The following is a 15,790-nucleotide window of genomic DNA, read 5'->3' as shown; positions in this document are numbered from 1 at the left end:
GGCTGTGGGATAGAGCCTGGACTGGAGTCCTTTGCCCATTAGCGATAGAGACATCTTTCCACGTTGACTGTGGGCGAGGCGGCTCGACCATCATATTTCATCAAATTTAAGACATCATCTGTTGTAAGAGTCACCATTTTATTTTATGCATTATGAAGAAAGATTAAATATTTCCATTTAAACTATCCCACAATGCTTTATTTTCACTTAAGAATTTTTATTCTGTATTGAGAGAACACCTTTAGAATCACGTAGACATAGATTATTATCAAGTATCACTCTTGTTCATAACCAAGAGGAAAGTATTAGCAAAATAAATTGGTTAAAGCACTTCTAAAACTTCCATTCAGAGAGGCCCATTCTTCGGAAGTTGTCTCAGAGCATCGAAGTCCATCATCTTTGCCATCAATATGCCCCTTACAGAGTGCTCCCTGCATTTTCCTTTGGGGAGGAGGGGAGTGCCAGGGAGGGGCCCAAGGGGAGGGGCATGTTCTGCTCCCTGAGGTGGGTGAGGGATACATGGAATATTCACTTTGAGAGAATTCATTGAGTGATATAGTTATGATTTATGTATTTTTAATTTTATTTTTTAATTGCCTGAAAAGAGAAAACAGGGTCCAGCCTGGCCTCCAGGCAATGACAACTGGATCATGATGAGCCTGGCAGGGAGCAGTGCTAAGGCACATCTGTTTCAGAGATCTGAAAATGCACAACCAAAGACCCAGAAGTATACTTCAGGATAATGAAATCCAGTGTTTATAAATCCACCCAATTATATAACATTCAGGCCACATTTTCTTTCTTGTCCTCAAAGTTGTCATGCATTTGTCAAGTAGCATGCTGACACCCAGGGTGCTCCTCCCACAGTGCCCCGCCATCCACGCATCTGTAAGAAACACAAACTATAGCACCAGAGCGGTGTGACATTAGGGTTTGACCTCAGTCCTCACCCACTTCCCTTCTGTGGTGCCCATAGAGCCATCTGATAGCAACCTCTTTCTAGGTATTCCCTGACATGGCTATCTCCCTAAATCTGTTTCACAGAATCTGCAGTCTTCCTCTTTGAAATGAGGTTTACATCTGCCCTCTCTCACCTTCCCCACCTGTTACCTTTGCTTCCTCAGAGATGAGAAATTGTGATTCAGAGACTTATGCTGAAAAGGCTGAGTCGTAATTCATGACTGTGGCAGTCATGTGCTCAGTCCCCTCTCCTTGACCCGTGTGGGCTCAGCCCCAATTCAAACCTGCAACCTGGTGCCTTGGGCAGGGATTTGAGGCAACCTGTGCTTACTCTCCTGAGAGCAGCTCCTCCGCTTTTCCCACACCTGCTGGGACCTCTCACTGTCAGCCGTGCAGCTCAGCTCTCTAGGGGTTCTGTGCTTCGCATGTGCTCTGGTTCATGATCCCCAAGTCCGTGTCTAGCCTGGACTCCTGGGAGCTACAGCCAGTCAGGTTCACCTGTCCCCATGCAGGTGTGTCCCAGCAGGCACCTTGCACCCAGGGAGCTGGGGGTTGTGTTGCGATGGATGCCACAAAGGTCCTGAACATGGGTCCCGAACGGCCGCAGGCCCTCCGCTCCTCCCCAAGCCTCCCACCTGTGCTCCTTTTGGTCAGGGTCATCACTGGGAGGCCACTTCCTGACACGTTGCCATCAGAAAACTTTTGATGCTTTGGAAGTCTCTGCTTCAGATTTAAGACAAGAGGGTAATTAAGTTTCTCCCAAGGCCATGCTGCAATGGTAACTCATTACATTGCACAAACCAAAGAGGTTCATAGCCCACCCCATGGGAAAGTCAGGACTTCGTTAACATCAATTGCTCTCTAGAGATGCCTTCCTTTCCATCTCTCCTTCGCAGGAATGGACCTTGACTTCAGAGAGATGTAGCGCAGGCATCTTCCCTGACAATCTCCTTGCCTTTGGGTGTGGTCTTGCATCTTCCAAGCTGCCCTCTACTCCAACCTTGTGCCTCTTTTGCAGGCATTTGTGTCCGAACGCACAATTTACAGTCATACTTGTCTTATTTTCCCTATTAGATGTGTGCTTTTTAAAGATTGAGTTCATAAGTTATTCTTCTTTGTATAGTGCTTTGCACATAGCACCTACGCAGAGAACAGTGGAACTGCTGAATGAGTTTTGCCTTGTGGGTTATATTTGCAGTTCACTGAGGCCAAGGAGTGTGTGGGGGTCTCTCATGCAGCCTAGCAGAATGGCTTAGGGGCAGGGCTTAGAAACTTTATTGACTGAAAGATCAGTAGTGACCCTATAGCCTTTCCTCCTTTGGGTTATAAATACATTGGTGGTGCAGTTTTTCTTAAGCTTCTTTCTCCCTTCTCTGAGCACCAAGGGCAGTGGGAGGAAGTGTGTGGTGATGATTAGGCCGAGGCGGGCCAGCTGACTTTGCAAACTAATGCAGAGGTGGAGGAAGCAGCCTGTGGCCATGGAGATCACCTTTGAACCCTAACCTGTGAGTTTTCAACAACAGATACTCACTGAGCAACGCTTGTGCTTGGCACTGTTCTGGGCCATGAAGAGGTGCAGCCCACTAGAGACTATCCCTGACACTCAGGAGTAGAATTCCCCTGTCAGTTGCCAGTTCAGACATGCTCCCAGTGTAGGGGTTCCCTCTTTCAAGCCAGCTGCCAGGGAGCAGGCCATCCTGTGTGGGACCCAGGAGTGCCTGCACACGGGGGTGGGGGGCACGGTGGAGTTGCCATTGTCTGTTGTTCAGTGGGCCTAAACTCTCCAAAAGAGAAGACCCTGAAGCTGCCTGAGATGCTGCTGCTGTGGTATCCGGGGAAGAAGTCAGCCTCTTCAGGGTCCACAGCAGAAGGACAGCCCTCTCCCGCTGGGAGCTTCACCACAGGGATTCTGTTTTGATTATCAAATTAGAATGTTGGCACTTCAGGTGCTATTCAGAGAAATCAGCCAGGAGCAGTCTGTGATCCAGTGCTTGCCAAAAGCCCTTTGGGACATCTGCTGTTTGAGGGAGAGGACCCTCACGGGCATGTTAACTGTGACGCCTCCTGGTGTGTGACGCTGCATCCCTGTATCACCAGGGGCTTCTCATCTTCACCCAGTAGCATGCTCCAGCCAGACAGATACTTACACCAAATTCATTTAATGAATGCCCTCAGATTATGGGGGAGTCAATTAAAAAATGTAAGTTTCAGCATCTCTATATCTCTTCAAGAACCTTGTTAGAGACTTTCATTATAATAATTAGTGCCTTTCATTTGAGGGCCTCCTTGACAAATTCATTTTTAAATTCAGTGTCTGGAAAAAATTACTCTGCAGGTGTATTTGTCAGAATGAAAAGAATTTTATGACCTAGTATGCTTCCTATTTTTGCTTTGGCTGCCAGGAAACACCACTGCATTCATTGCCCAGCTGCAGTCATGGGTTTCTTGGATTCCACTGGCCTGTAAGTAGCCCTAGATCCATGTCAAATGGAGATAAACCCATGTCTGAACAGCTGCTCGAACACACTGACATCTAAAAAGACATTGTGACATTTCTTCTTACTGACATGTATTCATTCACTAGAATGACTATTGCCTCAGAGCCCCAGATGCCCAAAAGTCTCTCCTTGGTTCTAGGCAATGCCAGTTATCAGCCAGCCAGGAAATGATGAGTGGACTTGTTTGTCAGGAGCTGTATTAGGGTGAGCGGTGCAGCCCCTGGCAGAGGCAGACCTTGTGGTCTCAGAGTGTGAGGTTCTGAGCAACAGGAAGCACATTTTTTTTAAAGAGCCTGGGCTAGCGCTGCGGTCTGCCGGGCTGTGCTGTGGGGCTCCTGGGTGTCCTCACCGCAGCCCGCCCAGGCCAGCCAACTGGGGTCCTTCTCTGATTAGTGGCTGCAGGGATTGGGGCACCTGGGGGAGCGGTGAGTGTGGTGGAGCTGCAGGAGGAGCCTCTGCCACTGCTGTGAGGCAAATTGTGTGCTGCCAGTTGCAAGGGGTGTGGGAGGGGGATGGAAATTGTTCCCATATCTCTTGATTCCCAGACTCCACCAGGGCAGAGCCCGGCATGCGGGGGAGCTGAGCGGCGTTCTGTGGAACCTCAATAATTTACATTTCATCCATTGTGTTCACAGCACTTCCCTTACGGGGTGATTGCATTGAATAGCATGTTGAAAGGCTTCTCTTCCTTCTTCTCCCTCCTCTCTCCTCCAGCTATTTCAGTGAGGCATGATTTTCCTGGAAACTGTTCATTATTATGTCACTTAATAGCTTAACAAAAGCAGATAACCGTAATCTAGTAATTGATCAAGTTCAGCTATCTCAAGACAGCCCCAAAGACCAGAAATCTAAGTCAGGGAGCTGTCTATTCTAATTCTTGCAGCCAAACCCAGACTGATTGTTGATCTCTGTTAGGTCAGTTTGAAATACAATATTCTTCAGGGGATCAGAGAACTCTATTCAGTAGGTGCCTCCATGTTTGTAGACATCACAAGAGAGGTAGCCACTGGCTAGGTGCAAAGAAATAATTCAGATTTCTCTTGGCATTGAAATGGTAAAAAAAAAAAAAAAAAAAAAAAAAGTTTGCCTATTGACAAAGACTAGAAAGGACCACACAGAAATGGAGATGGGGTTGTGGGATTAAGAGGTTTTTCTTCTGCCTGGTCAGTGTGGCTCAGTGGTTGAGCATTGACCCACGAACCAGGAGGTCATGGTTCAATTCTCAGTCAGGGCACATGCCCAGGTTGTGGGCTCGATCCCCAGTAGGGGGCATGCAGGAGGCAGCCGATAGATGATTCTCATCATTGATGTTTCCACCTCCCTCTCCCTTCCTCTCTCTGAAATCAATAAAAACATATTTTTTTAAAAAGAGGTTTTTATTCCTCTTTTCTATTTCCAAACCTTTCTCTGACGATTTGTTTCTAATAAAGGGAAATAAAACGAAGTGATCTCCACAGGCTTGACCAAGTTCTGGGGCGAATCCATTTAGCAGGACAGTGTGAAATTCTGGTTGGAAGTTCAATGGCAGAGAAGGGATTTGTTGGGCACTGGCTCCCGGGTCTTCTTTCTAGGCCAGAGGTTCCCAAACTTTCACAGCATCTTCGCGTCTCAGTCATTTTTTTCCCCTGGAGCCTTAGGCTAAAACAAATACCTAATATTTGAGCAACTTAATAAGTATTTATGTCCTAACAATGTACTAGCTATTGGCATTAGTTTTCTCTATCTGCTTAAAAACACACACACACAAAATACTTAGTGGCTTACAACAACACGTTTGCTATTTTATAGCTCTGGAGGGCAGACATTCAAAAGCAGAGAAGCGTTGATCAGACCATCAAACCTCAGAGGGAAGGCAGGGGAGGGTGGGGGGAAGGGGGAGAGATCAACCAAAGGACTTGTATGCATGCATATAAGCATAACCAATGGACACAGACACTAGGGGTGTGAGGGCACGAGCTGGGGCGGTGGGGGGAGGCAATGGTGGGACAAGGACACATATGTAATACCTTAATAAAGAAAAAATAATAATTTAAAAAAATTAAAAGACCAAAAAAAACAGTCTTGTTGTGCTAACATCAAGGTGTGGGCAGGGCTGGTTCCTTGGGAGGTCTTAGAGGAGAATCACATTCCTTGGCCTTTTTCAGCTTCCAGAGGCTACCTGCATCCTTGGCTTGTACACCTTCTGCCACCTTCCAAACCAGCATCTTAGCATCATCCCTTCTCCTTCTCTGATGCTGACCCTCCTGCCTCCCTATTATAAGGACCTTTGCTATTATGTTGGGCCCACCCAGATAATCTCATTCCCCATCTCAGGGCTCCGAACTTAATCCTATCTGCAAAGTCCTTTTGTAGGGCCACTATTCAGCCTACCACACCATTGAAAAAATCTTTCTATTTCATTCTTTAAAGCCATAATTACTTACTAATGGGACATTCCAACTTCTCGTCCTTGGAATCAGATTGGACATGGCCAGTCTCCTTTCCTGCCCCACACTTATTTGGGGGTTGTACTTGTTCTTTATCACGGGAAACTGCTGAAAATCCAGCTCCACAGAGGTACGGTATCATTTGCAGGGGTCCTCAAACTATGCAAATACAAATATTGTATTTGTTCCCGTTTTGTTTTTTTACTTCAAAATAAGGTATGTGCAGTGTGCATAGGAATTTGTTCATAGTTTTTTTTAAACTATAGTCCGGCCCTCCAACGGTCTGAGGGACAGTGAACTGGCCCCCTGTTTAAAAAGTTTGAGGACCCCTAATTTAAAGGGATGTAGCGTGATCTAAAGTGAAACTGCTCGAGTCGGTGGTTTGCTTTGTGTCCAGCAAGTGTCAAGTTAGTATCATGTTTTCCTCAAAAATTGAAAATCCCACAGCACCTCTGTGACTGGCTCAGGTGTCTGGGTGCCCGGCTCAGCTTGAGAACCACAACTTTAGGTAAAAAGCCTCCCTGCTCAGCTCCTTGGGCTGGGCCTCCTGTGGTGAGGATTGGGTGTCCCCGTTGGCCAGGCTGTCTCCTTTAGTCCTGGGCAGCATAAAGCTAAGACATCCAGCTAAGAAGATGCCATCAGACCCAAGTCTGCTCCTGGACAAGCCCCAGCCCCGTACCTGGGTGGGCTTGGGCCCATCAGCTTCCTTAGCCAGTCACACTGGCCCTTCTCTTCCGTCACAGGCTCTTCAGGACACCTTGTGATCATGACCATAGAGGAAGAATAGACTTACTTTCCTGGGATTCTTTGGGCATGTTTCTTGAAAGACATTTACTAAAAGCCATAGAGGGCATTCAATTGACCAGTGGCTGTATTAGTCAAAGAAGGCTGCATCAATGAAGTACGATGCCCGCATCTATGGAGTGAATGGTCCTTCAAGGGTTAAGTCCCAGTGTTATCATGACTCTGGTGACTGTGGAGAGAGAGTTATTAATACTCTGCTTCCCACCCAAGACACTCACCCTCTCTCTGTGCAGACAAAGCCTTGGCATGGGCGCAGGCGGGGCTGCAGTCTTGTGGACTGGGGTCTCAGGAGAGAGGGTTTTTAGTCTAGTGATCCACATGGGGCAGGGGTGTGCAGCTCTTCACAATGTTCACTGGCCCTCCACCACGTAGGCAACGCAAGATAGGTTTTCTAGCTCACTGCTCTACAGGAGGCGCAGCAGATGACATTCAAGTTGTGGTTGAAGAGAGGGCAAAATATAGCAGAAGTTCAGGCAGCATCTTGCAAGGAACCTTTGACCTCTAGTCCAGACCAGTAGGCAGTGCTGCTCTCCACCCACCTGCCAGGTGACCCTCCCTCTCTCCAGCCCCAGACTTCTTATCTTTAAAGTGGGGGTAAAAACGCAACACTGCCCTAGCAGCTTGATGGAGTGGTCCAGAATGAACCGTGTTTACATGTTTGTGCCTTGGAAGTATCAACTGCTCTGATAATGTCAACCTCGATTTCTTTCTTCAGCTGTCTCACATTGCCACAGGGGATCTTGTTCAGCTTACCCCCATGAGCCAGGAGGGGCTAGCACAGCTCCCTACATGCTGACTTCTACAACCTTCCAAATGATTAGGGCAAACAGAAATTCAAATGTACGTTTTCCAAAATAGGAAACCAATGCAGATTTAAATGTTTTTTTCCAGTCTGACTGTGTGGACTGACACTTGAGGAAGAAGAGGTTAGTTTTTCTCTATGTGGGTCAGTCATCAGGTGAAGTGATCAAACCAGGCGCCTTAGTTAAATGCTGGGGGTGAGGGGGTGTTCTGGTTCCCCAAAGACCCTGGCCTCACGGTCCCAGTTCCCTTGTCTTCACAGTGCACCTGCCTTCTTGTGCAGTGCCCATCACTTAAACTGAGAGGGAAACAAACAGATCTGAGTTCTGAATTCGGGGTACGGCGGTGTTTTGGCCTTATGGTTGAGATGAAGGTACAAATGTAAAACGCACCAAGTATATCTCGCCACAGTGCAGACTTTGGAGAAGGTAATTTGGCAATGCCATCATAGCCTTCATAGTGTGCAAACCTCTGACTTGGCAGCCCCACTGCTAGAAATGCGTCCTCGGGGGAGCACCAGGGAGGTGGCTGCAAGGACAGCGTGGTGGTCAGGAGCACGGGCTTTGCAGGTGACCTGTGTTTAGCTTCTGTGCCCTGTCACTTCCGGGTGTAGTGGGCCCCCTCCTTCACCTCTCAAGCCTTGCTTTACTGATGTTGTAAAATGGGAGACAAGCTAGGACTAGGTGGATGTGAACATGAGCCCATGTGTGTTATGTGTGCTGGTCCAGGGAGGTATTTCAGTCCTTTTGTGGGAGGAGCAGCATGTCTGGTAGTTCTTGGGGACAGTAAAAGAGAGGGAGCATGGCAAGGGTTAATGGCAAGGGGCAGAGTTACAGAAAGTTCTGGATTGTCCCCCAGGGAACCTCATCTGATTGCTCAAGGCCAACTTGCTGAGGAAGTCCTACCTCTGGTTGCTGGGGTGTTGGGGAAATCAGATTTGGGCAAAGCCCCACGGGGATGTGGCTGAGCAGCCACAAGAAGGCAATCTCCTTCTGAGTTCCTTCTGCAGCCAGGCCCACTGTGGCGGGAAAAGGCTGGGCGGAAGGAGGTGGCCACAGGAGGTCTGGAAACTTCCCACCAGATGTGCCCACTGGCCCCTTTGCTCTCCTCCTGTCCTCCATGGCGGCTGCCTGTGTTCAGTTCCTCCCATGGCTGCCCAGAGCCCTTGTACTGCATTCCAGGCTCCCACCGTGTTGACATGCCCTCCCTGCACATCTATCCCAGCCCTGCTGGCCAACCTCTTCTCTGAGAGCAGCTGCTCTCTACCTCATCAGCCTTCCCAGTCCCTGAACTTCCCAAAACCATCACTACTTAGGGCTGTGCCCTCTGCCCAGACTATTCTCTGCTCAGCAGGCCCTCAAGTCTTCCCAGATGATCTTCTGTCTTAGCTCAAATATGCGCCTCCCTGACCCTCGGTCCAAAGAAGCCCCACCTCTCAGCACTGTCAGGGACATCACCTTGAGATTATATCTGGGTTTTTATTAAGTGTCTCTTACCCTCCCCCTGCCTTACACACACACACACGACCAAATGCTCCATACGGCCTTGTTCACAGCTGTATTCCCAGCTCCTTGCACAATAGTTGATGCCTACAGCTGCCCAAAAAATATTTGTTGACTGAATAGATCAGTGGTTCTCAACCTTGGCTGCACATTAGAATCACCTGGGAATCTTTTTTTTTTTTTAAATATATTTTATTGATTTTTTACAGAGAGGAAGGGAGAGGGATAGAGAGTTAGAAACATCGATGAGAGAGAAACATCTATCAGCTGCCTCCTGCACATCTCCTACTGGGGATGTGCCCGCAACCAAGGTACATGTCCTTGACCGGAATCGGACCTGGGACCCTTTAGTCCGCAGGCTGACGCTCTACCCACTGAGCCAAACTGGTTTCGGCCTGGGAATCTTTTTAAAATCCTGATTTCTGGGCCTCATCCTCCGGAAATTCTGTTTCTTTGTTACTAATGTTGTGGCCCCACCCCATAACAAAGAAACAGAATTTCCAGGGGATGAGGCCCAGAAATCAGGATTTTGAAAAGATTCCCAGGTGATTCTGATGTGCAGCCAAGGTTGAGAACCACTGGAATAGATGGTTAAGGCCATTGGAAGTTATAGGTTGACTTGGAATTTTAGCCTAATTTGGTTGGTAGAGACTTCTGCCATAAGTCTCTGCCATAAGATTTGGGAAATCAGTTGTAAAAGTGCAATTGTGGGAAGGGTTGTCCTGCTTCCAGTCTGTAGAAAAGTATTTTTAATATCCACACGCTGAAACTGCAGAGGTTCTGTCACAATTTAAAACCTGGAGTGTCAGAGTCTGGATCTACTGTGGGTCTGAGAGTCTCCGTGTATATAAAACAAAGCAAATGGATTGGAGATTGACCCACAGATCTGTTTTCTTTGGCCAACGACATGTTTTGAAGTAAATTTAAATGAGTTGCCAAGGTTGCAGAAATGGAAGATTTCACAGAGTAGATTTCAACATTGTTTGGTGAGCTCTTTGGATCTGATACCACTGGGCCCGAGATCCTGCAGGTAGCACCCAGTAGGTCTGAGCAGGGACAGTGCGGTCCGTTCCACTGGGCTCACCTCCCCTGTGTTCTCTTGATGGCCCAACACAGGCAATCCACTTGAGCTGTGGGATCCTGGTGTGCTCAGCGTGCCCGTCACCTTGTCCTGCACAGAGGCCCGAAATCACATTTCCTTCCTGGAGGAAGAGGGTGGGATGGCTTCCAAGGCCTTGAGCACCAACTGCCTTCACCCTGCCCTTAGTTCTGTGAATAGGATTGGCATCCCAGCCTTCTCTCCAGAGAGACATGCAACCTGGGCTGAGGGGCCCGGGGCTGCCATGTGAGATGACAGTGCACAGGCCCCTGGGGCCCAAGTGCTGAAGCCCAGTGCCTGCCAGGAGCTCAGGCCTGGGCCCTCATTGGGGGCCTCTCCATCTCACTTCGTCCCCTCCCTCCTGAGCCCACAGAGGAGGCTCCTGGGAAAGGGTGACTCATTCTTAGGATTTTCTAGCTGAGACCCTGTGCTGGGAGAGCTTCTCATGAGCCTCAGGCTGGACCAGAAATAACCATGATAATTGGGTCTGATCTTGAACCTCCTGTGTGGTGGGGGTTCTGCCCTGGTACATAGCACAGCCTTTCTGACCACTTGAAATGTTTCAAGATACTTGTTTCCTTTTCCCTGTGGATTTTTATTTATTGCATACTGCATTGTTGTGGTAAAGAACAAAATAAAAAGGGGAAATTACCTCTGTGCCAGGCCTGTAATACACTTCTGTATTGTTCTCCAGTCTTTTCCATATGTATACATAATTGTAATTATAGTAAAATTAAAATTCACTCACTCAGGATTCTCAGAACCCAGAACAGAGGGTGGCATGCAGTAGGATTAATAATTATTTGTTGACCGTAAAATATTTTATTTACTTTAAAGTGAACATTCACTGATGTTCTAATTGTTTTCTAATTGTATATCTAATAATTACCATTACATCAAATTGTTAGATTTATTTGCCATTTTAGTATATTTAGATTTTACCCTCAATTTATTAGGATTAGAAATGCTGTTGCAGTGAGCATTTTCCTTCACATAACTATTTTTGAGTGTTTTGAATTATTTGCTTAGGATAAATTCTGAGCATTTAAATTTCTGGATCAGAGGAGAGAAAAATGAGAATTATAGAAATTGCTTTTTAAAGTATCCCTATTACCAGGGTTGTTAGAAAATTTAGTTTTATCATAACCTCATCAGCATTTGGATTATGAATTTTTGCTAATTTTATAATATCAGATGGTACCTACTTGTTCTAATATGGGTTGAAGAATTGTCTAAGCATTTAATATTGGCATTTCCTTTTGTGTGCCTTACCTGTTTGAGTAATTTGCATATCTATTGGAATATAGATTTTTTTAGTATCTATCAGAATAGAGATTTTTTAGTTGGATTTGAGTTAATTTATAATACTAATTGATTGACTCAGTTTTCCTATCATAGTGACTGCAAACATTTTTCTAGTGTGTGATTTTCCATCTTAACAGTAGGTGTGTAATAGGTGTGGCTTTCTGTGGTACAGAGATTCTGAGAACACGACTGCCAGCAGGACCTTAGAGAGCTAACATGGCCTCCACGTCTCAGATGGGGAGACCCAGCCCAGAGAGCAGAGGCTCTGCTCAGTGACACAGCTGGGGAGAAGGGAGCCCAGGTTGCCCGAATCGCCAGCCCTCTGATCTGAGCTCCTAAGCGTCCCTGTTGCTCTTCTCGCCCAAAAAGTTCTTTCGCACTGGGGCTTATGGGCCTCTTTTTTGGACCAACGCAAACTTTGTAGGACTCTACTGAGGGCGTGCTGTTGCCATTCTGATGACAAGGAGCCAGCCATTCCATCTTTCTGACTCAGGGCATTTAAGAATACTCTGGGCTGGGGAATTTGGAGAAACCCATAATCGATAAGCTCTTAGCAGGCAGTAAATACAGTTTTGTTGCCCTCAGAAGATGCATTAGTTCATCAATATCAGTAGCCTCTGTCTGCCAGGTGTTGTCCCAGACATTTGGGTCGGTAAAAAGGGAGGAGAGGGATGTGGCCCTGGCTCGGGATGTGCTCTTGCCTGGAGGAGCTTTGGCAACCAGAGGACTTCTTCCCGCTTCATCACTGGGAAGGGAGGGCCCCAGAACTGTCAGGTGACTCCCAAACTGGCTGTCAGGAGACCTAGTTTACAAACAGAGATTCTGTCCCCAGCTCTGCTATTACATAGTCGGTGTCGCCAACTCTCTGGTCCCTTAGAGCATGTCCATGGTCAGGTTGTTTCATCATCAGCAAACATACATGAATACTTATTTAGTCAAGACTGTGCTGGGCACTCAGGTTGCTACAATAGTGGCTAAGGCCTGCTCCACCCTCCTGGGGTTATACTTTAGTGGGATAAACAAAAAGGCTAATACCTACCTGCCAAACAGACAGAATTATAAATGAGTGTAAGTAAAATGCCAGGGCTCAACAGGGTTAAATAGGGAAGCTTATCAGAAGAGCTGAGCTAAGCCAAGCCTCCAGGGATGGATAGAATTCTGGGTGGGCAAGAGGGAGGACGATAGAAGAGGAGGAAGAGTAACAGGACAGACACCAGAGGCAAATGTCAATGTCCAGGGTGGCTGTAGTGCAGGGAGAAGGGAGAAAGGGGAGGTTGGGTCCAGATGGCCAGTGATGTTATAAATTGTCGTAGGGGCACGGCCAGCGTGGCTCAGTAATTGAGCAGCAACCTATGAACCGGGAGATAATGGTTCGATTCCCGGTCAGGGCACATGCTTGCGTTGTGGGCTCGATTTCCAGTGTGGGGCGTGCAGGAGGCAGCCAGTCAAAGATTCTCGTCATTGATGTTTCTAACTCTCCCTCTCCCTTCCTCTCTGAAATCAATAAAAAAGAAAAAACAAATTGTTGGAAGGCGTGAGTGGGATGATAAGAAGGGATATATATCTGAAGCCTGGGAAAGTTCTGGGTCTTGAGTGGAAGAATGCTAGGAAAGGAGCTCAGAAAGGAAGAGATGTGAGCCTCGGCGTGAGGGGCCCATGTGCTTAGCAGAAACCTCTTTTCCTGAGACTCCTGACAACACCCATCTTCCACAGCTATTGATCCCAGTGACAGTGGGCAGCAGGTGTCTAGCCTGGGGCAGACTTTATCCATTGTCCTCAGTCTGGTAGTCTGGAGTGGAGAGAGGGCCGGCACACACAGCCTTCTTGAAGTCTATTTGGAGAAATCCCGATGGTATTTATTTGCTCACTTATTCAACAAATACTTATTGAGTGCCTACTCTGTACACAACAGGTATTTAACAGTAAAGCAGACAAGAGGAGAATGACGGTAGTATAGAGAGGTCCCAAATTCTGGAATTTGGGGGCCTCTTCTCTTTACAGGGAATTGGGTAACGTAGTTCATTCATTTAAGTCTGGATTCTCAGTGCTGAATTCCCCTTACACAAGGAGCTGCCCTCCTGCTGATCATGTGTGTGTGCTTCCATCCTAGATGCCTTAGGGCCACGTCAGCTGCCCCAGAGGACTCATTCCTGGTGGCCAGAAGTTGCCAAGCAACTCACATGTGTTTGGCAGGCTCCCTTGGAGTCTTCAGCTCCCAGTGACACTCCTGGAAATCCAGTCCTCCGACCTACCCAGCTGGCATCCTCCTCGGCAGCCCACCGAGCCATGGAGGCCCCGGAGGTCCCCGTGGGCTCACTGATTGACTTCGAGACAGAGCCATCCGCCTCCTCACCCGTGGAGGCACTGCCACCAAAGCTGCAGGATGGGGACAGCGGGTCGGAGAGTGAGACCACGGAGTCAGCAGACAGCGAGAACGACATGGGCGAGTCGCCCTCTCACCCATCCTGGGACCAGTACCGCCGCTCCTCCTCCAACGAGTCCTTCTCTTCCAACCAGAGCACGGAGTCGGCCAAGGACGAGGAGGCCCTGGAGCTCAGGGAGTTCATGCGTGGCTACGTGGAAAAGATCTTCTCCGGAGGGTAAGTGCCCGGGGCCTCTCCGCTCTGGGCTCTGTCCCTGAGCAGAGCGTCACCTGGGCCAGGGCTCCCAGCCGCTCACCAGCCAGTGATAGGCCTCCCCAGTCGTTCACAGCCCCACCCCGGCTGCAGATAGAACTAGGTGGGGAATTTTCTCCCTTTCTTTGATCCCACCACTGCTTTGGCCACTCCACCAACACCCTCATCTCACCATTGCTGAATCCAAGGACACTAGTTTTGCTTTCCCAGTAACTGTGCGCTTTCCCAGTAACTGCCAGAGTCATGTGTGACTAGGCGGCCACAATTATTAGCTGGCATTAAATTTAGGGGCAATATAAGGCAAGGGGGTATCAGAGTCATGCTCCTTGTGATGAGCCTTAAGCAGCTGCTTGGGTGGAGACTCTTCCTAGCACCTCTTCCTGGCCTTTCTTTCACGGTTCTTGAAGGGATGGGTAAGGAGCATGGCATGGGGAGCAACAGGAAGTGGGAGTGAGAGTTAGAATGCAGGAGAAGCAGAGAGTCTGTGGATAGGTTCTAGCTCTCCCGCCTCATGCAATTACTGTCTCAACCCAGGGCCAGGAGAGGCAAACAAACCCAAATTCAGGGCTGGCAGGTGTTGACTGGAGATCTTGCGTCATTCACAGAAGCACATTCAGGGCTGAAAGTCTTGCTACTCAGACTGTCTTTTTTATATATCCTATATAATAAAAGGCTAATATGCAAATCGACTGAATGGCAGAATGACTGGTCTCTATGATGGGTACTGACTCCCGGGGGGCAGATGCTCAATGCAGGAGCTGCCCTCTGGTGGTCAGTGTGCTCCCACAGGGGGAGCACCACTCAGCCAGAAGCTGGACTCACAGCTGGCAAGCACAGCGGCAGTGGTGGTAGCCTTTCCTGCCTCCGCTGCAGTGCTAAGGATGTCTGACTGAGGGCTCCCAGACTGCGAGATGGTGCAGGCTGGGCTGAGGGACCCCCCTGAGTGCACGAATTTTGTATACCGGCCCCCTAGTATAATATATTTTTATTGATTTCAGAGAGGAAGGGAGAGGGAGAGAGAGAGATAGAAAACATCAATAATGAGAGGCTCATTGATCAGCTGCCTCCTGCACCCTCCTGACCAGGGATCGAGCCCACAATCTGGTCATGTGCCCTGACTGGGAATCAAACCATGACCTCCTGGTTCATAGGTCAACACTCAAACACTGAGCCAGGCTGGGACCCAAAGCATCAGCATCACTGGTAGCTCCTTAGAAATGCAGTCTTGGGCAGCACCCCGCCCCACACACACTGGCCTGGATCTGCCTTCTAAGAAGGCCTCACATGTGTGTAACTGCCCACACACATCACATCTGAGGAGCTCTGGACGAAGGGGAAGTTTTCCAATTTCATTAAAGCAGTAAGGATGTCTGCTGTTGACACTCTGCAAAGAATACATTCTTTTCTATTGTGATTTAGGTCCCTTGTTTATAAACTGGCATCGTTGGAGGCAAACTCAGGTGTGCCTCAGTTTCCTATGCAGTTAAAAAAGAGAAAATTTCAAATGCTAATCCATCTATTTGGCTATCTAAAAATCATGTGTGTTTGATTTTAAATGCATTCTGGGAGAGCAGTAGATGTGGCGTCCTATTTATTTTGTTTGACTAACACTGACATTAGTCAGCTTTCTCTGAGCGCACCCAGTTGACGAACGGGGGAGAAGGCCTGAAGCGTGCCAGTTTGCCGGGAGGGCTGGTCTGTGTTTGCGGCAGCCTGTCGGCATCATGGAGCATGGACAGCTGCATCGGACGCATTTTCA

The 15,790-nt window shown here is 48.1% G+C and overlaps 1 protein-coding gene across 2 annotated transcripts in view; it reads left to right on the top strand.

The window, feature by feature from the left end:
* The window catches only part of KIAA0513 (KIAA0513 ortholog), a 53,550-nt gene that overhangs the window by 17,501 nt on the left and 20,259 nt on the right, over nucleotides 1–15,790 (top strand). For both annotated transcript variants that reach the window (XM_036345721.1, XM_036345720.1), the window contains exon 2: nucleotides 13,506–13,995. In XM_036345721.1, coding sequence (XP_036201614.1) covers nucleotides 13,682–13,995 — 314 coding nt within the window. In that variant the 5' untranslated portion in view covers nucleotides 13,506–13,681. The remainder of the gene's footprint in view (nucleotides 1–13,505; nucleotides 13,996–15,790) is intronic.

The sequence above is a fragment of the Myotis myotis genome, unplaced genomic scaffold (genome assembly GCF_014108235.1).
Source record: "Myotis myotis isolate mMyoMyo1 unplaced genomic scaffold, mMyoMyo1.p scaffold_m19_p_19, whole genome shotgun sequence".
NCBI lineage: Eukaryota > Metazoa > Chordata > Mammalia > Chiroptera > Vespertilionidae > Myotis > Myotis myotis.
This window is presented reverse-complemented; position numbering and strand designations above follow the sequence as displayed.